Below are 24496 nucleotides of genomic sequence, written 5' to 3'. Positions count from 1 at the left end.
AAAATTTGGAAAAATGTCAGTGTTGAACAAACAAACAAACAAACAAACAAACAAACAAAACAAACAAATAAACCAACAAACAAAAACGTAGGTCGCTATGGCAAACGACAGCATCACTAAGAGCTGTTCTCTGGCTAGTGAATTACAATATTAACTATTGCCAACGTCCCTGTCGTGTTTTTGCAAAAAACAAAAAGAAGAAAAAAAAGAAAAAAGAAAAACGCACCAATAACATGCTATGGTGGTTGATGCTGGCCCTGCCCCTGTGGGCAGGGCGTACAACGGCTGCCTCCGCCCAGTCTGAGCGGCGGGTCGTAGCGCACATCCCTGGTGACATCATCATCGGGGCACTGTTCTCCGTCCATCACCAGCCTCCTGCAGACAAGGTGTGTGTGTGTGTGTGTGTGTGTGTGTGTGTGTGTGTGTGTGTGTGTGTGTGTGTGTGTGTGTGTGTGTGTGTGTGTGTGTGTGTGTGTGTGTGTGTGTGTGTGTGTGTGTGTGTGATTGTAGTTGCGGGTCCTAATGTCCCCAGAACTACAGTAGGATGTGAGGAATAAATGTTGTATAACCCAATGGTGACTGGAAGGGGTATTCCAGTCAAACGGTGCCTTCCCACTTCCGTACCTGCAGGAATACATTAGTGCCATTCTCAAACCCGCTAAAACAGTTGAAATGACGGAGGCACGTCTAAATGTCTAAAGTGCACTTGAGCCACGAGAGGCACCACTGCATGTGCTCAATGTTGCGAATTCCACTTCAGCCGACTCAGTGCCGTTCCTGTCAATGTCCCCATAGGGATACAATGGTAACTCATATGCCCCCTATAGTCAACATGTGCTTTCAGCCCTCCCCCTTCCAGTCAAACGTTTGACTTCTTGGGACATGCAGCCATATTTTAAATTCAGTCAGATTACTCACAAATAGTTTGAACCAATATTTTATTATGAGAATATAAGTGTGGATATAATATGTCATCTTGGTGTTCAGGCTATGCTACATTATTTCTCCCTGCTCAGCACAATTAGACAACCATCATTAACCATTAAGTAGTCACAGAATATTTATCTCCACTATGATCCATCACAGAGACTGTAGCGTTTTTCTTTTGTTATGGCCCGCAGAAAATGCCATATTGGCGGACGCGGAAGTAGAATGCTACAGGAACAAAGAAGTGGATGGGAGCTGTTTTTTTTTTTTATCACGTGATTTCCTGGTTTCAATGTCAAATGGTGACTCACAGGTTCACAAAGAGCGCCATGTATCGTAAAACTACTGAATAGACATCGTGACGAGAATCTCATCATTGAGATTCTCATCATTGAATCTCATCATTTTTCCCCTCTTTTGCGCTTATGCAGGTCCACGAGCGCAAGTGCGGCTCGGTGCGCGAGCAGTATGGCATCCAGCGCGTGGAGGCCATGATGTACACACTGGACCGCATCAACGCCGACCCGCGCATCCTGCCCAACATCACGCTGGGCTGCGAGATCCGAGACTCCTGCTGGCACTCGGCCGTGGCGCTGGAGCAGAGCATCGAGTTCATACGCGACTCCCTGGTCTCGTTCGACGAGGCCGAGGCCGAGGCGGGGGGAGGAGGAGGAGGTATGGCTCAGTGGTGGATAAAATACTTTTTAATAAAAGTATCAATACTGCAATATAGAAATACAGTTACAAGTACTTAAGGACCAGTAGAAAGTACTCATTGTGCAGAATGTCATTTCAAGTTTTCAATTGTAAAAAATATTTTGAAAATCAGCAGTTCTACAAGCTCACAATGCACAACTTGCTTGTAATTAAATTATTAATTACAATTATTTAGTTTGACAATGAATCGTCAAGTATAATCATTTCATGACGGTGACAGGCCCAGGGGGAGGCGGTGGCGGAGGAGCGATGAGGTGCGCGGACCCCTTGGCGACACCCATGCAGGGGAAGAAGCCCATCGTGGGCCTGATCGGACCCGGGTCCAGCTCCGTGGCCATCCAGGTGCAGAACCTCCTGCAGCTCTTCAACATACCGCAGATCGCCTACTCTGCCACCAGCATGGACCTCAGTGACAAGGTACAGCAGGGATGGGCAACTTTGAAGATGGAGAGGGCCACTATAGTTCCACAGTTGCTCCAGAGGGCCACATGGCATATACTGTATCAATCATGTTTTGGGAAAGGTGAAATGCTGCTGCTGCTGCTGTTGTTGTTGTTGCTGTTGTTGTTGCATGCTGCATGTGGGATTTGTATCGGTTTTCATGGCAATATAGCTGCTGCTATCCCAAACTCCTCTCATATGCATCATTATGATATGATATAGTACTTTATTGTCAGTTCAAACTGAAATTTGTCTTGCGACCCAGCAGCCATGTATGCAGAACACACAGTTGACATAGCACAAAGAACAAACCTTTTTTATTTATTTTTTTAAAGATTCTTTTTAATAATAATAATATGGGTTTAATATTGATGACATCAGGGATCTCCATACTATATATGGGTTTAATATTGATAACATCAGGGATCTCCATACTGTATATGGGTTTAATATTGATGACATCAGGGATCTCCATACTGTATATGGGTTTAATATTGATGACATCAGGGATCTCCATCCCTGATGATGTCCTGGGGTGACCAACCAACCAAACAATTAACACACTGACAGGAAATACACAATTTCATAGTAAATGCGTGCGACCTGTAGTCGCAATCAATAATATATCAGTATTAAGGTGACATTCACACCAGAAAGCTTTGCTGCGATTAAAACGAATCCTGCTGCGCATTGTCAGAAAGTGCACTTCGTTTGGCAGGTGTGAAGGCTCATTCGAATCCTAATGCGTATCAAAGAACCGCATTCTACTCCGAGCAAAAACGGGGGTTTCGCTTCGCTTCCAATCGCACTTGATTACGATTCGGTGCAGGTGTGAATGCAATCCGCAGTAAATAAAGGAAATGAAGTAAACAATGTGGCGGGTGAGGAGCTGAACACAGTTGGAGACGGATAAGGCATATTTTACGCAGCGCAAAGATGTCCCGTTACCGTGGATAGACGTGGTCGAATGAGGAGACTGAAGCCCTGATCGAAATTAGGACGAGTAGGCTACATTAATCAATTGCTTAAGGAAACACATAAAAACACTGCAGTGTATTATAGCCTACACTACAGAATATTCTGTCTGTCTGTCTGTGCGTGTCGTAAACATGGAGTGCTGTCACTGTGTGGGGACTGGGGAGTAGGGACTTTCATCTCGATAAACGTGTAAACATTTTGCTCTGCTGTCTGTTATATCAGTGCGCTCAGCGCTGTTCCTTCCATGCCCAAAAGAACAGTGCGTGGCTGCGTGCGTATAGAAAGAGAGAGAGAGAGAGAGAGAGAGGGGTGGGTCCAGTCCCAGACGGCACGACACATGCACGTTATGAGTATAATTTGAAATTTTGATCACCATAGATTTCACTGTGTAGGCTATAGTTTATGAATGGAACACATTGATAAAGGTCCCCCCTGCTGCGTTTCCAATAGCTGCGGATGACAGTGTGAAGGCAAACCGCAGCAAATTAAATATGCAAGAAGTCCCAATTCTCCTCCCATTTGCATCGAGTCTACCGAAGTATTAGGTGGGAATGTGACTTTAATGTCTGATATTAACCTGCTGGCCGCATTAAGTGATGCTTAGTGGGCTGCAAGTGGCTCCCGGGCTACCAGTTGCCCATGTATGAGGTACAGCACTGCTTCTCAAACATACTTAATGTTTCTTGGTTAGTACGAGTCGAGTCACCATCAGCTGAGCTTACGTCAACAAGGAATCTCAGGAACGCAATGTGTTGACAGCTGGACGTGACGTATATTAGCAGCGACATTGCCTTCATATGTAGTTTCAAGGCTTTTGCGGCCACATTAATTCCATTTTCTCCAGAAACTGGCTGTATCAAATATGAATGGACATCATTAACGACGCACAGCCACTCCCCTGACAGAAAGGCCGGGGTGGTCGGTTTATTTTTCAAACACAGTTCTTATATGAAGTGACCTAAAATCCCCCTATGGAGATTACTATGCAAATAAAAAAATACATGAACCTGTGTATTGACGCCCTCTACTGAAAGTGACGTCAGACTTCGGTGCTCTATGTTTATTCCTTTTTTCAGATTTTACATAGAAAAATAGGAGATGGACAAAAAAGAAAAAAGAGGAAAAAAAAGAATTAGACATACAAATAGACAACAAATGAAACAAAAACAAGACAAAAAGTAAATACAATATAGTACAATACAAATATATACAGAAAAAATACAATACAATACAAACAATACAATAAATAAAATTAAAACAATATATCAACTTACATTTATGCCATTACTTTACAGCAATATGCAAATCTTTTCCCCTGCTGTCACGAGGAAAACTTGAGATAATATCCATAAAGTGATTTTGATGAATTCCAATGAATGGGCAAAATGCGTTAAGTGCTAACGAGTGTTAAACCCCAGCTGCGTGGGGGTTTACTCATGCTAAATGCACGGGCAAAAATATGCTGCCTGCAGTTCCAGCTTTGTCCAGTTAGAGTTCGGTGGCTTCAACGTTGGCCAGCCGCTCTGGGGGCTTGGTTGTATCTGTCTGCATCACATCGGCCGTTCTGGACCACCGCCTATCCGACCGGTGGTGTCCGGCACGGACACCACCCTCGTCTGCAACGTGTGCACTGAATCTGAACTAGACGTACACAGACATTTGGGAGTATTTATTGGCCTGGGTTATTGCGTGGGTGAAATCTCAGTCCCTCCACCTCTCTCACTACCGTCTACCCCCCTCATCCACTCTCTATCCCTCTCCTTCCCCACCTCCCTGCCCCTCCTCTCCCTCACTCTCTATTTCTTTTTCTCGGTGTCTCTCTCTCTCTCTCGCACGCGCTATTTCTGTCTCTCTCTATAACCCTTCGTCGTCGTCCCCCTCTCTCCCAGTATCTTCCTCTCTTTGTCATGGGGACAGCTCCTAACTATCCTCAGTCCATGTGCACAAAGCTCCACTGTGCTCCATCCTGCTCCACTGCGTTCTATTGTTAATCTCTCGCAGCTGCCTTCAGCTGCACATCTTTATCATGCAGGTAGCCAACACACCTGACCTCAGCCTGCAGTCTGATCTGATATACCGCTGTTGTGGTTCTCAGACATTTTTGTGTCAGGGACAACCAAATGAATGCATATGTATTGGATGCTATATTTACCAATTTAGCTGGGGACCCCCTGGAACCCCATCAAGGACTCCTTTTGAGAACCACCGTGATACACATTTTAACTCAAATCTTTTCTTCTCGTGGTCCCTAGAACAACATTATTTTGTTATGGGGGGGTCTGTCTGTTATGGGGGGGTCTGCTATGGGGGGGTCTGTTATGGGGGGGTCTGGGGGGGGGGTCTGCGGCCAAATAACTTTGGGGGACATTGACAGGAAAAACACCACTGATATAGCAACACAGGTTTTTCAGAAAACTGTTAGGATTTAGAAGACTTTTATTTTAAATCGGCCTCAGGTCGTAATGCGTTAAAAAACTAAACACTTTGGTTGATGAAAGTGCTGTATACAGGTATACAATATGATGAAAGTTTAAAAAGTAGTGAAAATATTAGCCAACAATAGCTCATAGTGTCACATAACTCACAATGTGTCGCATCGAAAAATGCTCTGAGCTGAACTAGTTTTTGTCGTGGGAAGATTTCTCTTTTGGGTCTCGAGCTAAAAAGTTTGGGATCCACTGCTTTAGAAGTGACCTGGAGGTGTCGTACGTTGGTACGATAATTGTTACATTCATGAATCATAATTCATTTGGTTTTTAATCACGTTTCAGAGTCTGTATAAATACTTCATGATTCCTATATTCATTTGGTTTTAATCACGTTTCAGAGTCTGTATGAGTACATTATGATTAATATATTCATTTGGTTTTTAATCACATTTCAGAGTCTGAATAACTACTTCATGATTCCTATATTCATTTGGTTTTAATCACGTTTCAGAGTCTGTACAAGTACTTCATGCGGGTGGTGCCGTCAGACGCGCAGCAGGCCCGGGCTATGGTGGACATCGTGAAGAGATACAACTGGAGCTACGTGTCTGCCATCCACACTGAAGGTACGCTGACAACAACACATACACTGCTTGGTTCCTTGGCTTATATGCCAGGAACCCAGAGCGACTGGGAAATGTTAAAACCGCCCCACCCTGCTGGCCAAAGCTGGAACTGTAGGCAGGCATGCATGCACAAGCATGTAGAGTGCGCAGTTAACTCAGATCGCTCATTCATGAATCGATTCGGGCGGTTAGCACTTCCGCATTTTAGGCACCACATTTTGGTGCCCAAATCAAGCAGAGCGTTCTGCCGCGTGCTTGAAACCCCACATATATAACTCCATATATAACTCCATGCTCACAGCATAACTCGTCCTATACTCGCGGGCCCCTTCCCTACTTCCTTCACAGGTGTTCCATTCTAGTCAAACAGTCCGTCTGCTCTGTATAGAGCTGAATGTACAGTTCAGGACGTACTTCAATATGAAGGATGTGCCGTACATCAAGAGGTTATTGGGCCGTGTGACATCCAGGGGACGTAAACAAGTGTCATTTATCTCTCCACACGCAACGTCCCTATAGGTGACATTTATCTCCCTTCGCGTGCACCATCCTTTAGGGCAGGCTATTCCTCTCTCTCTCTCTCTCTCTCTCTCTCTCTCTCTCTCTCTCTCTCTCTCTGGAGTATGTGGCTCTTTATAGCGAGCAGCCGTCCCTTCATGTAGCTGTGTTAGATGTTTGCTGATAGTGAGGTAGGCGCCAGGACTGGAGGACAATGCTGCTACAACTGTGTGTGTGTGTGTGTGTGTGTGTGTGTGTGTGTGTGTGTGTGTGTGTGCGTGCGTGCGTGCGTGCGTGCGTGCGTGCGTGCGTGCGTGCGTGCGTGCGTGCGTGCGTGCGTGCAACTGTGTGTGACTGTGTGTGACTGTGTGTGACTATGTGTGTGTGAGGCAGCGCCACATCAGCCTTACACCGCCGCACACAGGCTGCTGTGACCTTCAAATGTGCTCCCCAAGGTCGAGCGCAGACCTCAGGAACACAATCACTGTCAGCCTGCCTGGCGTGTACGTATGGGGAGAGAGAGGGGGGGGGGGGGGGGCACGCACTCTTTGAGTCTCTGCAAAATGTCACAGCTATATAGTTCCATAGTGTTCTTTTACACATGTATACTGCTATTACTGCATGTTAAATCAGCACCATAATGACAGGCAAGCAAAGTGTGTGTGTGTGTGTGCGTGCGTGCGTGCGTGCGTGCGTGCGTGCGTGCGTGCGTGCGTGCGTGCGTGCGTGCGTGCGTGCGTGCGTGCGTTTCTGACAGTGAGGTGGGAGCAGATTCCAGTATGGCTGTAATGGCAGGCAGCCCAGGCAGGCAGAGAGAGGACTCACGTTCGCTGCTCAATTCAATTCAGTCAAATTTGATCCAATTGGCTTTCTAGACATTTGACATGATGTTGTCACAGCAACACCAGCGAGAGTGATTGATCCAAACCTCAAGACATGAAGGCATCTCTCTCTCTCTACCGTAGGAATGGGGCTCAGGAGGTGGGCTGTGTGGACCCTAGCTGTGCTCATGTTAAAGGCACAGCAGGGTGGATCTATCTCACGCCTTGTGAGCTTGTAGATCAGCTATTTTGACCATTTTAAAATGTATTTAAAATAGTAATAAAAGGATTGATCTTAAATAAATTGCACTTATTTGTAATTATGAATACTTAAGTATTTGTAAAAGCAAAGTAGCCTGCCTGGGTGGATTACCATTAGAAATCCATAGTTGCATATAGTTGTCATTGATGGATCTGAAAACTATTGGAGTCTATTTATTCGTGCCAGCATGCACGATAAATATCTCGCACGCACGCACGCACGCACGCACGCACGCACGCACGCACAGAGAGAGAGAGCACTGTAGCTTTCTTGGCAGTGACATATCTAAAGCCCAATACCATACTTTGTCTGACGACGAGTAGCGTGGTGAAAGTAGCAGATATGCAAGCTCACAACGGGCCGCATCCGCGACACATTGTGAGCTTGTGGATCTGCTATCTTCTGTGTGCAAACCGGAGCATACTGTAAATATATCCAGGTCATCATATCCGTCATCCTCTCTTGTGTGTGTGTGTGTGTGTGTGTGTGTGTGTGTGTGTGTGTGTGTGTGTGTGTGTGTGTGTGTGTGTGTGTGTGTGTGTGTGTGTGTGCATGGCTGAGGGAAGTAGGGGTGCTGGGGGGGCTGGAGCACCCCCCAGGCACAGCCCCCCCTCGGACAGGAGGGGGGAAATAATAATCATTTTAATCGAAACAGATTTCTGTTACTAGGCCTAATACATATGCTGTATCATAGTATCGTCGCCTGATCCTGGTTAATTGCCTATGTCAGTTTGCTCATGCGTGTGGAGAGGGAAAATGCACACAAATGCGTGTGCACGAGGCGCGCGCAGGTGCATTTGTGCACGTGTGTGTGTGTGTGTGTGTGTGTGTGTGTGTGTGTGTGTGTGTGTGTGTGTGTGTGTGTGTGTGTGTGTGTGTGTGCGCGTGTGCGTGTGTGTGTGTGTGTGTGTGTGTGTGTGTGTGTGTGTGTGTGTGTGTGTGTGTGTGGGTGTGTTCATGGGGGGGCAGTTTTCCCCTCTCTAGTCATGATGCCCAGTACAATCGTACTATGCAGTGGCGCTGTGGTAAAGTGCCTGCACTGGTAATCTTCAGCACTGCTTACGGAACTTTGCTCTGCCTCGTTCCTGCAGCAACACTGTCGTGCCGATAATCACGGTAAAGCACACCCTCTCGTGCAATTTTAATCGCAAAAGCCCCCTGCAGGGGGGTTGAAGAGCCATGGTCTCTAGGCCCTATACCTAGACCATGGGTCTTCAACCCTATAGGCTAGGATATGTGACCACTGAAGGGCATCCTTGTTAAGTTAGTGTTAGTAAAAAGCAGGTAAAAGAATAATGTTTGAGAGCAGACTAACATCAGTCACTTTCCCATTCAATGTAGTAGAAGAGCTGACTGTGTACCCCACAGGCATCTTGTCTCCGCCTGCAATACGTTGGCTGCGACCAGGGGACCCGTCTCAGAGAGAGAGCGAGAGAGAGAGAGAGAGAGAGAGAGAGAGAGAGAGAGAGAGAGAGAGAGAGAGGGAGAGAGAGATCAAGTCCCAGTAGCTACCCTCGATCAGTCCATCAGGGAATGAGCAAGGCCACACAATCCGTTTCTCCGGAACTACTCTGCATGGGAGAACCAGATTCTGGCGCGTGGAAAAACTAGGCTCTGTGGTTGACTCCTGTCCAGGCCCCTCCTACGTCTCACCAGGTCCACTCCTGCTCTCACCAGGCCCAGGACCTTTATAGTTTCACAAGATAGTATTACCCAAAGTGTTAATATAACACAGCTCTGTTTACACCTTTATTTATTTATATCCAATATTTATTTGTAAATACATTGTTTTTATTTTGATTGTCTTGTTCCACTTCTTGGCAAATACGTTTTCTCATGCCAATAAAGCTCATTTGAATTGAAAAGAGAGAGAGAGAGAGAGAGAGAGAGAGAGCGCTGGGATTCATTGCAGAGGAAGAGGGGGTGACAGGCTACAGTTTCTCTCTGTGTTCACACGCACGCGCGCACGCACGCACGCACGCGCGCACGCACGCACGCACGCACGCACGCACGCACGCACGCACGCACGCACGCACGCACGTCACACATTGTTCAGCACATGAGAAGATGGCCTACTTTCTGCTACCTCCCATACAGAATATGTTAACATGTAACTCTAGTTACAACCAAACATAAAATGTCTTGTCTTAGTTCTAATGGATCTCTTCCCCTCCCTCAAATGACTTGCGCAAGCAGAGCGCGCAAGTAAAGTTGTTTGTCCGGTGCTCCGATGCGTATGCCGTGGCTGCATGATTTGAGAGTGACGTAATGAAGATATACCAATGCCAGGGTATAACTGCCTCTCGATGGTGACGTAATAAAGGTAGGTTTCAGATTACATACATATATACATAGAGGTATTACCTTTAATCCACCCGACACTGAAACCTACCTTTATTACGTCACCATCGAACACAACTTGGCGGCATCGCTGCCCGGTATGGGAACCAGTGCTGACCAGCAGCACTGGTCACGCAGATAGCCGGATACCAGCCTCCCTCTCCATCCGGACCAGGATACCAGCCTCCCTCTCCATCCAGGACCAGGATACCAGCCTCCCTCTCCATCCAGGACCAGGATACCAGCCTCCCTCTCCATCCAGGACCAGGATACCAGCCTCCCTCTCCATCCAGGACCAGGATACCAGCCTCCCTCTCCATCCAGGACCAGGATACCAGCCTCCCTCTCCATACAGGACCAGGATACCAGCCTCCCTCTCCATCCAGGACTAGGAAACCAGCCTCCCTTTCCATCCAGGACTATATACCAGCCTCCCTCTCCATCCAGGACCAGGATACTAGCCTCCCTCTCCATCCAGGACCAGATAGATAGCCAGATCCCAACCTCCCTCTCCATCCAGGACCAGGATACCAGCCTCCCTCTCCATCCAGGACCAGGATACCAGCCTCCCTCTCCATCCAGGACTAGGATACCAGCCTCCCTCTCAATCCAGGACCAGGATACCAGCCTCCCTCTCCATCCAGGACCAGCTAGATAGCCAGATACCAGCCTCCCTCTCCATCCAGGACCAGATAGATAGCCAGATACCAGCCTCCCTCTCCATCCAGGACTAGGATACCAGCCCGGTATGGGAACCAGTGCTGACCAGCAGCACTGGTCACGCAGATAGCCGGATACCAGCCTCCCTCTCCATCCGGACCCGGATACCAGCCTCCCTCTCCATCCAGGACCAGGATACCAGCCTCCCTCTCCATCCAGGACCAGGATACCAGCCTCCCTCTCCATCCAGGACCAGGATACCAGCCTCCCTCTCCATCCAGGACCAGGATACCAGCCTCCCTCTCCATCCAGGACCAGGATACCAGCCTCCCTCTCCATCCAGGACTAGGAATCCAGCCTCCCTTTCCATCCAGGACTATATACCAGCCTCCCTCTCCATCCAGGACCAGGATACTAGCCTCCCTCTCCATCCAGGACCAGATAGATAGCCAGATACCAACCTCCCTCTCCATCCAGGACCAGGATACCAGCCTCCCTCTCCATCCAGGACCAGGATACCAGCCTCCTTCTCCATCCAGGACTAGGATACCAGCCTCCCTCTCCATCCAGGACCAGCTAGATAGCCAGATACCAGCCTCCCTCTCCATCCAGGACCAGATAGATAGCCAGATACCAGCCTCCCTCTCCATCCAGGACTAGGATACCAGCCTCCATCTCCATCCAGGACCAGGATACCAGCCTCCCTCTCCATCCAGGGCTATATACCAGCCTCCCTCTCCATCCATGACTATGATACCAGCCTCCCTCTCCATCCAGGACTAGGATACCAGCCTCCCTCTCCATCCAGGACTAGGATACCAGCCTCCCTCTCCATCCATGACTATGATACCAGCCTCCCTCTCCATCCAGGACTAGGATACCAGCCTCCCTCTCCATCCAGGACTAGGATACCAGCCTCCCTCTCCATCCAGGACTAGGATACCAGCCTCCCTCTCCATCCAGGACCAGAATACCAGCCTCCCTCTCCATCCAGGACTAGGATACCAGCCTCCCTCTCCATCCAGGACCAGGCTGCAGGACTATTTGGTTCCAGGGACCTCTCAGAAGCAAACATTTGAGTTAATAATGTTCGCCCAAAAAAAAGAAAGAAAACTAGAAAAAGTGCCCTTCTGGGCACAGGTCTCCACCAGGAGGATAGGACTGTGTGAGATGTTTGGCAAAATGTTTAGGATTAATATAAACATTTTTTTGAGGCATTTTGTTCCAAAAATGTGTTTTGCAAAACTCAACCTGTTGGTGGCGCTATAACAGGCCAATGTGAAAAGGGTGGGATATATTCCTCAGCCTAGTAAGAAAATGTGTGAAAGATTTCACGTAAATTGCATGCTGCGTTCATGATTGGAGGCTTTTGTTCAAAACGGGGCAATCTTGCAAACTGTGAAAGCTAATTATAGCCAATTAGGATGGAATATGAAATATCGGACAGATCCGACTTGAGCACATGACCATAGAGATAGTGTGTAACGATTTGTGAGATTTTTGGGCAGAATCTGGAGGAGTAATATCAAAAAATGTGTTTTACAAAAGTGGGCCTCCTGGTGGCGCTATATAAGGCAGATGCGGAAAATGCAGCTCAACGGTTTGTCCTTGGCCTCTAGGGAGTGTGCATGCAACGTTTCACGCAGATTGGTGCAGTTTTAGGTAAAACATGTGAAAAGCTGCCTCATGGTGGCGCTATAACAGGCCGTTCTGGAAAATGTGGGGCAGAGGTTCATCGTTGGCATCCAGGGAGCGTGTGTGCAAAGTTTGGCATCGACCGGGTTAACGGTGCCGGAGATTAGCTGGTAACGGACGGACGGAAGGACACACGGACACACGGACACACGGACGGAGTGCAAAACATACTCTCTCCCCATGCCTTCGGCCTGGTGGAGACAAAAAGGATATGCATATTATGTTCAATATTTCTTTGAATAGCCAAATTATAAAATGTGGTCTGTATTAACTAATTTAGTTCGGGACCCCCTTGTAATCACCCAAGGACCCCTGGCACCAATGCAGTAAGTATTCATTGTGTGGATTCTACAGTATGTATGCAGGCTTATCAGAGACTCGCCTATAGCCACCATGTCAACCACGTGACAAGTGGCTCCACAAGACCACTGCCTGTAGGCTGATGAATATCGTGTCCTATCTCCTCAGACAATCTGGGTTATAAACAAACAAGACAAGGGGAATAAAAACTACTGTAACAAAAGCCAAACGTATCCGTACACAAGGTGTAACGATACACATATTCAGTCTCGAATAGATAACAGACAGATGGACAGAAATATTGAGTGTTAATTTAACTAGTGTAACAATAGAGAACTTTCTTTTGACCACTGCGCTCTGACTTGTGGTGCGTTATCAGCTTAAATCATCATCGAATAATAATAATAATAATAATAATAAAACTTTATTTGTATAGCACCTTTCATGACATGAAATGCAGCTCAAAGTGCTTTACATAAAAAAAGAAAAGAAAGGCAGGGCATAAACAATACAGTGAGGACATGAATAATTTTTTTTTTAAAGACAAATAAATCAATTAAAAGCAAGGGTGTAGAAGTGGGTCTTGAGCTGAGCTTTAACAATGTCTACAGAGGCTGCCTGTCGAAGGTACAGTGGGAGTTTGTTCCACGCCGTCGGCCCGTAGGAGCAAAAAGCTGCTTCCCCGTATTTTTTAGTTGCCATTTTTTTAGGCAAAGCGAGCAGGCCAGCAGTGGAAGACCTTAGGGGGCGGTTTGGGACATATTTCGGCAGGCAGTCATGTAGGTAGGAAGGTGCGAGACCATTGAGAGCTTTATAAAGTAAAATAATTTTAAAATCAATCCTAAAAACAACCGGAAGCCAGTGCAATGAGGCCAAGACTGGAGTAATATGTTCTCTCATCTTAGTTCTAGTTAAGACTCTGGCTGCTGCATTTTGGACAAGTTGTAATCTGTCAGTTGTTTTCTTAGGCAATCCAGAAAAAAGTGCATTGCAGTAATCAAGCCGAGAAAAAACAAAGGCGTGGATTAGCGTTTTTGCATCGTCCAGTGACAAATAGGTAGAAAGGTTGCACACACCAAGAATCCAATTTCAACAGGTTAATTTCTCTACACCAGGACAAACGTTTCGGCTAACAGCCTTCTTCAGTGATGACACTGAAGAAGGCTGTTAGTCCTGATGTAGAGAAATAAACCTGACAATTTAACTAGTGTACAAATGTGACCAGAATGGACCTGTATAGATATACTGGCTGACTGACTGACTGACTGACTGACTGACTGACTGACTGACTAAAAGTGGAGATGATGATATCAGTTCACTATTCCGTGTGGACACGCGGTCTCATTCCTGCAAGATAAAATGTGTGTCACTAAGTGAATTGTAAGTTGGCCACTAATGTGTGCCACATTAGGTTAGGTTTCAGTGTCGGGTGGATTAAAGGTAATACATAATCTGGTTCTCCCATGCAGAGTAGTTCCCGAGCAACGGATTGTGTGGCACTGAAGAAGGCTGTTAGTCCTGAAATAAACCTGACAATTTAACTAGTGTACAAATGTGACCAGAATGGACCTGTATAGATATACTGGCTGACTGACTGACTGACTGGCTGACTGACTGACTGACTGACTGACTGACTGACTGACTGACTGACTGACTGACTGAAAGTGGAGATGATGATATCAGTTCACTATTCCGTGTGGACACGCAGTCTCATTCCTGCAAGATAAAATGTGTGTCACTAAGTGAATTGTAAGTTGGCCACTAATGTGTGCCTCCCCATCATCACAGCACCCACTTCCTCGCCAGAAAAAAAGTGGGTGACCTGGAATACATGCTAATGAAGGGGTGTCTCTGTTGTTTGTGTGTGTTGCACAACTCTCCTCTGTCAAGACGAAGAGGCTTATTTTTGTCCCTAATTTGCACCATGATCACCTCCCAAGCCAAATCCTGAGTTTACATTTTAAAGGAGCATTCAGTGATTTGGGTGATTTGGAAAACCACCCAGTCCGCCCCGGTAACAAAATGTGCACATGCACACGCACTACAGTGGGGGGAAGTGCAACAGGCCAACAACATGTGCACCAAGGCCCGCCCCCACTCGATCATGATTGGAGGAAGGCCCCTCTCATCCTGATTGGATGAAGGCTTTGCCACCTGCCACCAAAACTGAAACTAGGGTTTTTAGACCCCAGGGGCTCACTGGGGACAGGGAGGAACTCCTTATATGGTCAGCACACTCTATAGTAGGGAGGATTATCCCAAAAATATACCTTTAAAGCGATCGGTTGTATTTGGTCTCTAGAAAGATATTTCAGAGGCGTCTGTACCTTCTGGAACTTGGCTTGTGTCTCTTCCAAACTATCGCTGCTTTTCACTCGCTCCACTGCTGCTGCTGAATGCGGAAACAAAACAAAAATATATCGCCCCAATGGTCTGACCAAATTCTGACCAATCACACTACTAGTTTGGCTATAGTCACGACATCTCTGAGGCGCAGAACAACCAGAAACGGTCGGAGACCGCTCATCCGAAGCTCTGAATGTCGTTGTCTGATAGCCAGCCAAACTGAACAAACTCACTGTCCGTTATTGGGCGTAAGACCGAGATGACAGTCTCACGCTTCCAGGCGATCAAAGATACCTGCCTACCGATAACATGTAAAGTCATCGTATAGATGCTAAAACTGGGCGGAATCAAATGGAAAAAATATTCCACAATAACACTGGAATACGGGCCGGAGTATTTCTGTGGAACATCTTCCACCGCCCAAGACCAAGAGCGTTCTGGAGGTCCTCAGCCCTTTCTGGCTGTAATTGTTCCCTCAACGCTGGATGTGTTTCCATTCTCTGCCTGCTGAGACATCCATACTCATTAGACCCCATCGATCTGTGTGGAGAGAGAGAGAGAGAGAGAGAGAACAGTGGGTAGAGAATAGAAGAATGGACTTCAAAGACCCCTGACGTTGTAAAGAGAGAGAGAGTGTGTGTACGTGTGTGTGTGTGTGTGTGTGTGTGTGTGTGTGTGTGTGTGTGTGTGTGTGTGTGTGTGTGTGTGTGTGTGTGTGTGTGTGTGTGTGTGTGTGTTTGTCTTTGTGTGTAGTCAGAACCCTGGTGTGTGTGTGTGTGTGTGTGTGTGTGTGTGTGTGTGTGTGTGTGTGTGTGTGTGTGTGTGTGTGTGTGTGTGTGAGGAGAGAAGTGTAAAATCCTGTAATTAGTGTCTCAGTGAGAGGAGTGGGAGACAGATGGCCTTGCGCGCATGCGCATGCGTGCGCACACACACACACACACACACACACACACACACACACACACACACACACACACACACACACACACACACACACACACACACACACACACACACACACACACACACACACCGATAAAAACAAGTAACCTACTTCATGATAGTCTCAGACGAGAAGCGCGCTGGGAGAGAAAATGCCCTTATTTCTGGTGTGTGTATGTGTGTGTGTGTGTGTGTGTGTGTGTGTGTGTGTGTGTGTGTGTGTGTGTGTGTGTGTGTGTGTGTGTGTGTGTGTGTGTGTGTGTGTGTGTGTGTCAGCTTTTCTGTTTTCTCCTCACCTCTGTGCTTTGCTCTCCGTCTTTTACACACACACACACACACACACACACACACACACACACACACACACACACACACACACACACACACACACACACACACACACACACCTCTCTCTCTACCTTCGCTGGGAGGCAGTGAAATGCATCATTACGCTTCAGCTTTACACAGATGAGTAAAACCGTCCATAAAGCGTTGGGGTCTGTCAGCCGTCGGGGGGGATAAATTAAACACACCTCACACATTCCTAGCTGAGGGGCTAGGCAGTGCTGCCAGGTTTTGCAAAGAGAAAACAAGCGGCATGTGTATAATATATATATATAAATGAATTCCTGTGCGACGGAAAGAGTAGCAGATCTAAAAGCTCACCTATCTGAGAGCTATTTCTGAAATGTTGACTACTTTTTGCCAATTTGACATTCCTAAAATTGGGATGCCAGGTTTAATATACAGTAGTACAATGATGTTGAATATGTATCTGTGACAGGTTGGAATGATATCACATTAAGTCAATACCGGCAGAGAGTGCACGGAAGAGCTATGATTTTGTGAAATACGGTATTTGTAAAATGTTGGACTCCAGACAACGCCTCTTTAGCGCCCCCTCCAGTGCTTCTCCATGTTGGGAAACACCAATCTTGGAACCCATTGGCAAAACAAAGGAAAAACGGCACCCTCTGAGTCTGTCACAAGAGACTATAGGGAAACGCTTTTCAACGCTTTTCATATCAAGGTCCGTTATGAATTTGAACCACGGACCACCATTTGATGAGATTTAGCCTCTCAGACCCAAGACTTGGGTCAATCAAATGGATCAAAATAACAATTATCCTCCATTCAGACTTCTCTTAACCCTATAGAACACTAAACACGGGCGATTTTTCATCCGGACGATTATATTTTTGTAATTTTCTTAATATGTTGCTGATGTCTGATGTCTGAGGTGGGTGGGTCTTTCAGTGCCTTGATGCTCAGTGCACATCATAATAGAAGATAGGTTGTTTCCCTGCCCATGCACATCCTTAGTTAGCTTTTCACCTGTGTTTAGTGATCCCATACACCCACAATGGACTTTATGTTTTTCTTCACTGGACCATTTAATTCTCACATGTCTCATGAATGGGTGGACAAAAGAAGACGTTCCCAGCTCCATTTATTTTTTTTAGGAATATTTTTTGATAATATGCACGTTTTTGCCCAGCTGCCATGCCTATTTTCATTTTAAAGAAGAGTACCTCATGTATTACGGAATTGGGTATAATATACCCGTGTTTAGTGATGGTGTAACAAAAAATATGTTTAGTGTTATAGGGTTAAATTAAGTAATGCAGATGTTTAACATAATTGAACTCTTGAGAATGTAAGGTTTTACACTCTCAAGAGTTAAAGATCTATACAGGTCCATTTAGTATAGGCCTACCACCTGGTAACTATTGTGAAATGTTTGTAAACATTCTTACCTGAAGATACGGTTCTACACGTTTGTTCAAACATTCAGCTCAGGTCTAATGTTAACAAAGCCATGAACCGACGACAGCGACCGGTTTCGAGGTCTTTCCACAAACAGTCAATTGATTGATTGATTGATTGAAGAATTTATTAACAGTTTGCAGAATTACAGTACATTTCAAGCACAAACTCAATACAAAGGCTGTTAACTGTGAGTGGACGACCCAATTAAGCATTACACTTGTTTCCAATAGGGTCCACCATGTTCAAATCATCAAAACATTTAGAGACGTACAAATAGACACTTCTATAGACAGAACAGGAATTCATCATAAAGGAGGTAAAAAGGGAAAAATAAACATATACAGTGAGGTAAAAAAAGGGGTGGGCGGTGGGGGGGATTCACGTTGAGCTCCGTTAATTTGTTTGTTTTCCTGGGAGGAGCTGCGTTGGGTCCCCAAGTCGGCTCCGTGGCCGTACCTTGAGTTGGCTGTGTGGCCGTGACCGTCTCTTGTGTTGTCCTTGTGTTGGGTCCCCAAGTCGGCTCCGTGGCCGTACCTTGAGTTGGCTGTGTGGCCGTGACCGTCTCTTGTGTTGTCCTTGCGTTGGGTCCCCAAGTTGGCTCAGTGGCCATACCTTGAGTTGGCTGTGTGGCCGCGACCGTCTCTTGTGTTGTCCTTGCGTTCGTGTTTGGGGGATTCCGATTTTACAGGGGCCAGTTTCGAATTGCAGCCGTCCGTAGGTGCCCTTTGAGAGCGGTTTTGAAGGAGTCAAGGGATTCGCATGTCTTAATGACAGTTGGTAGGGCGTTCCACATTTTGGTGGCATAGGAGCGAAAATAATTTAGTCCCTTGTTTGTGCCGAATCTGGGTTGTACATGGTTCGTTGCACTCCCTCTGGTGTTGTGGGTGTGGACTTTGTTAACATTAAGGAAGTATCTAGACAGGTACATGGGTATCTTGGTGGTGTATCGAATCTTGTGGACCAGACCCATTGCAAGATGCTGTACTCTGTCGTCAACCCTAAGCCATTCCAGCCTGTCGAAGTGGGCAGGGGTGAGGTGGGTTCGGGGGGCTAGGTCAAGTAGGAGCCTGACCAGTTTGTTTTGGGAAGTCTGGAGCCTGGTTTTAAGGGCCTTTGAGGTGCTGTGGTACCAGGAGGTGCATGCATAGTCAAAGAAACCCTGTACAAGGGCTCCTGTTAAGGTCTTCAAGGTGTTTTTGTTGACCAGTGAGGAGATCCTGTAAAGGAATCTTGTTCTATGGTTGACCTTTTTGATTACGTTGGTGGCCATTTTATCACCGGAAAGATTAGCCTCCAGGATGGAACCTAGGTAGGTAATTTCATCTTTACGTGTGATAACATTGTCACCCACTCTAACCAAGAAGCCATTTGCCTTGCTGAGATTACTATTAGAGCCAAAGAGAATGGATTCAGTTTTTCCCAGGTGTAAAGATAGTTTGTTATCAGCGAGCCAGGTGCAGATTCTACCGAATTCAGAGCTGAGGGCCTTTTCAACCTGCAGTTTGTTCCTGTCCGAGACTAGCAGTGGCGAGTCATCTGCGAACAGGAACAAGTTGCAGTCACAAGCTGAAGTCATGTCGTTAACATATATTATGAACAGTAAAGGTCCTAGTATGCTCCCTTGTGGAACGCCACAGCTCACTGGGAGGGGGGGGGACAGTATTCCATTCACCTCCACCATCTGTTCTCTCCCCTCCAGGTAGGATTGCATCCAGCTCACTGATGTGCTATCGAAACCAATTGCCTTTAGCTTGTTAACTAGTATGGAGTGGTTCACGGTGTCAAAAGCCTTTTGGAGGTCCAGCATGACCATGCCACAGTATTTGCCAGCATCCACCTCACGTTTGATGTGGTCGCTCAAATAGAGAAGGCATGTGTCAGTGGAGTGGGATGTTCTGAAGCCAGATTGGAACTCGTACATTAATTTATTAGTGGCAAGATACTTTTCAACCTGTTCATAGACTATTTTTTCCATCACTTTCGAGATGGAGCTAAGAATAGAAATAGGGCGGTAGTTGCCGGGGTCTAATTTACTCCCTTTCTTGTGCAAGGGGGTTACTTTGGCCAGTTTGAAATCTTGGGGGACCTGTCCCTGTTTGATGGAGAGGTTTACTATGTGGGTGATGATTGGAGCTATAGAGATGGCTGAGTCTCTGAGAAATTTGGAGGGAATATTGTCATGGCCTGTGGCCTTGTGGGGTTGGAGGGCACTCAGTTTCTTTATTACCTCATCAGTTGTTACCATACCTAGTTTAAAATCGTCTTTACAAACACCTAGGTTTCTGTAGAAGGTTGTAATGTGCTCTACACCAAAGAGCCCAGAGTGGGAGGGCAGTTTGTTAACCAGAGTTGTTGATATGTTTGTAAAGAAGATATTCAAGTAGTTGGCCACATCAAGGTTGTCAGTGATGAGAGTGTTGTCCGATTTGATGTTTATGTTTGAAAACCTGGTTTTTAGTTTCTGACCGTAGCCTAGTTGATTGTTTAGTAGCTTCCAGAGCTCACGAGGATTGTTTTTGTTTTCCTGTGCTTTATCATTGATGAAGTTACTTTTAGCTGATTTGGTCATGGCAGTTACACTGTTTCTTAGCTTGATTCGTTGGGTATTTAGGTTGTTCAAACGAGCTTGGCGAACACTGTCGAAGCGCTTGGCTAGCTTTGACTTGCATTTTAGAAATTCAGAGCATTTTTTGTCTCTGGCTTTCATTGCAGCCAGTATGTCCGAATTCATCCATGGTTCCGAGTATATTCGGTTTTGAAGCCAAGCCAAGCTTCTTCGACAAGTGTGCTTTTAAGCTCATCGGACCAATCCAGACTCTCCAATACTTGGTTAAAGACCTCACTAGAGTAGGTTTTGAGGTCCCTTGATATGACTGTTTTGTGGCAGCCGGTCTTAAGTTTTTGTATTTTGCGGGTACAGAATATCATAAAATGATCACTAAGCCCACATACAATAACCCCTTTCTTGGAGATTCTGGATTTGTCCGAGGACAGAATGAGATCAATGACAGTTTGAGTAGAATCACACACTCTAGTGGGTTGGGTAATTAGCTGACTGACACTATGTAGATCACAGAACTTACTGAATGACTTAAACACAGGTGCTTCCTTACGTTGCATGTCTGTATTGTAGTCGCCAATCAGGATTTTCTCTACACATTCCTCCCCAGCTAAGCACCCCTCAAGTATATCATATAACCTATGTTGGTCAGGCGGTCTGTAGACGGTGCCCACTAATACCGATTTAGCCTTTTTGAAAATTAATTCAACCCACACAGTTTCAATTTCATCATGCTGTAAGTCAGTACGAGTAACATATTCAGTGTCTTTGTGAATATACATACACACACCACCACCATGCCTGTTTCTATCGTTTCTGATCAAAGAATAGTTCTCTATTTCAACTTCTGGGTCTTTGGTTGACTCATCAAGTTTAGTTTCAGAGAAGCTAATGATGTTCGCCTTACCGCATTGAAACATATGCCTGATTTCAGCCATTTTGGGTCCAAGGCTGTTGACGTTCAGGTGAAAGATATGTAGTCCGTTGGCTCCGACTATGGTGCTTATTTCCTCCGTGGTGAAGTAGGAGAGCGGAGGGCCATTGTTGATGTCTGTAGTAGCCGCGGGTTGCCGTGGGGGGATGGTGGGGGGTGCGTGGGGTTTGTCGTGGGGTGGCGGGAGTGGGGGATGGGGTCCCTCGTCCAGGTTTGTTGTGGGCTCTGGTGGGGTTGATTGAGCCATGGTGTCGACTGGAAAAATAGCAGGTAAAGTATCACGGTGTGGCCGATTGGGTCCGTCTCCAGCCGCGTTGTCCCCCGTGGTTGGATGTGGAGACTCTTCACGCCTGTAGATGGTGGTGTTGACCGTGTCTTGTGCCTCGACTGCCACCGACGTTAGATCACTCCTCCGCATCCTGCTGTTGCCTGGGACGTGCTCGGCTCTTGCGAATATAATATCCACAACCGGGACGTCAGCGTGTATATTCAGCATGGGTGTGCAGGTTGGCTGGTGAGGAAGGATGCCAGCGGTGTTTTTGTTGTTGGTCGTCGCCTGGCTGGTCGACATTGGTGTTGCTGTGTCGACGGTGATTCCATTGTTCTCCACCGTTACCTGTCCACTCCGGAGCAGTCTTGCCATTTGTCGTGTGTTCACGGGACCAGGGTTACTTTCGATGTCGCCAGACAGTAACAAAATAATGAGACAGAAAGATCTCTTCACTTTGCTAAGCTGGAGCTTGTTTCTTCGGGCTAATAAGGACTGAATAGCTCCTATGCCGTGTCCAGGACGCTTACCATTGTTCTCGTTGTTTTCGTCACTGACCAGGTAAAAGTCGCTGTGAGAATCAGGTTGAAAATCCCCTTTTACGGTTTTGTTTTTCTCCATTTCACCTCGATGTAATCCCCTTGGTATATTAAGATAGGAATCCGTACACCATAGGAGGAGAAAGAGAAAATGTGGAAAAAACCGTGACTTTGAGTCAGAAGACGCGCACGAGCGAGAGAAAACACGTCTTGCCATGGTGAGAGCGGAAGTAGTACTCAAGTTTCATTTCAGTTCATTTCAGTTTCATTTCAGTTCATTTATAGAGATTTGTACCTCTGAGAGTGAGGTATGGATTCTGGTAGTATTGGGGCATGCTAAATAACTGCTAAAAGTCTACCAAAATCTACCTTCAGGAAAGGCTTCATTTTCAAGAGCTCCCGGATGCCGTTTTGGACACCATCTTGAAAATGAAGCCTTTCCCAAAGGTATATTTTCCTAGATTTGTGTTATGTTCATAAGCATGTCCACAGGTACCATAATCAAGTGACAAATCATTAATATAAATATATTCTATTGAGATATACAGTATAGCCAATTTAAGCTTGGCTGGCTGCCACGGCTGCCATGTTTGACGTCATCTTGAAAATGAAGCCTTTCCTGAAGGTAGATTTTGGTAGACTTTTAGTATGTTATTTAGCATGGCCAATACTACCAGGATCAAGTGAAAAATATTTTGTATACATTTTTTCTATTGAGATATACAGTATAGCGGTGCCAGCTTCCATTTTGAACGGCATCTTGAAAATGAAGCCTTTCCGGAAGGTGTATTTTCCTAAATCTTTTGTATGTTCATAAGCATGTCTACAGGTACAAGAATCAAGTGAAAAACCTTTTGTATATTTATTTTCAATTGAGATATACAGTATAGCTGTTTATAAGCTTTATAAGCCTGCCATTTTTAACGTCATCTTGGAAATGACGCCTTTCCCAAAGGTATATTTTCCTAAATTTGTAGTATGTTCTTAAGCATGTCCAGAGGTACTAGAATAAGTTGAAAAATACTTTGAAAATGTTTTCCCGCCCAGGCGGTGGCGTAACCGTCTGGGCACCCGACTGGTAATCCAGTCGCAGTGTGCCGCGGGTTCGACTCCCGAGCCCGACACGGCCTTTACTGCATGTCTTCCCCCATCTCTCTCCCGTTTCCTGTCAGCCTACTGTCTGTCCCTTCAAAAACCAATAAAAGGCGTAAGCCGCAAAAAAATATCTTAAAAAAAATATATATATATGTTTTCCCATTTGATATATGGCCATTTTAAACTCTGTCTGGGACGCAATCTTGAAAATGAAGGCTTTTTGGAGAGTAGATTTTGGTAGACTTTTAGTATGTTATTTAGCATGCCCAATACTACCAGAATCCATTGAAAAACCTTGTGTATACATTTTTTTGGGGTTAAGGGATATTTCTTCCTAAATTGACTCACCTAAACATACATTTTGGTTACATTTGTACAGAGATAAATGAAAACAGAATTGTTACTGTGTGGGAACCTCTTTTAGAGGTTGTAATCCATCTGCCTTCCATCCACCTGCTGTCCTAAATTAGCCGGATCTATATGGACTTTATTAATGTTTGTTTAGAGTCCATTAAAACAAACATAGACGTGACAGCCAAAGTGGGGTCTGTCTGTAACTCTGAGAGTGTACAAATGGAAATGGTCCATTCAGTTCCATTTGTACACTCTCAGTTATGGGGGCTCTTAAACTGAAAATGTCTGAGAAGCATTTGATGTCTCCTCATCCTCCCCCAACTCTCCTCTCCTCTCCTCTCCTCTCCTCTCCTCTCCTCTCCTCTCCTCTCCTCTCCTCTCCTCTCCTCTCCTCTCCTCTCCTCTCCTCTCCCTCAGTGATGATTACATCTGCGTTGCAACATGTTACACCACGCCATGAAACATCAAACACAAACGTCTTTATCTCTCTCTCTCTCTCTCTCTCTCTCTCTCTCTCTCTCTCTCTCTCTCTCTCTCTCTCTCTCTCTCTCTCTCTCTCTCTCTCTCTCTCTGTCCTCACTTGTCCCCGTCCCTCACATCAAGTGTGTCAGCACAGTAATTGAATGTCTAACACAGAAAAGGAGCTCCTCCCTCGACGCCCTCCTCCACACCTTCTGTGTCGGTAACAGAGGGTGCACTGCCAAAAAATGTTGGGGACCACTGGTCTAAACAATTAGCCTGCTATCTAAATAACAACATTTGAAACTATAGGGCTAACCATGAACCTCATCTGTCTAAATTAAATCTAAACGACAATCTTAACATTTTGTGGTTAAAAACCGTTCTAAGAAACAAGACAACCTGAGTTCTTGTTCTTCTCCTCTGTTCTCATCTCATGTCTTCCATGCGACAACACGCGGTGTAGAACCGCCCCCCGCTCTCCTCTTTCCTTGTCTGCCTTTCACACTCTCCAGCCCTCCGCCCCTCCGCCCCT

At 46.0% G+C, this 24496-nt stretch overlaps 1 protein-coding gene across 1 annotated transcript in view; it reads left to right on the top strand.

Annotated features, from left to right (window-relative positions):
• Window positions 1-233: 233 nt before the first annotated feature.
• The window catches only part of grm5b (glutamate receptor, metabotropic 5b), a gene marked incomplete at both ends in the record, with an annotated part of 110255 nt that continues 85992 nt past the window's right edge, over window positions 234-24496 (top strand). Inside the window, 4 exon segments of the mRNA XM_079513837.1 lie at window positions 234-386; window positions 1359-1602; window positions 1865-2061; window positions 6004-6118. Of these exon segments, the coding sequence (XP_079369963.1) occupies window positions 234-386; window positions 1359-1602; window positions 1865-2061; window positions 6004-6118 (709 nt within the window).

The sequence above is a fragment of the Electrona antarctica genome (genome assembly GCF_951216825.1).
Source record: "Electrona antarctica genome assembly, chromosome: 11".
In the NCBI taxonomy this organism is placed as follows: domain Eukaryota; kingdom Metazoa; phylum Chordata; class Actinopteri; order Myctophiformes; family Myctophidae; genus Electrona; species Electrona antarctica.
Note: the sequence above shows the minus strand (reverse complement) of the source record. Positions and strands in the feature narration are given on the sequence as shown.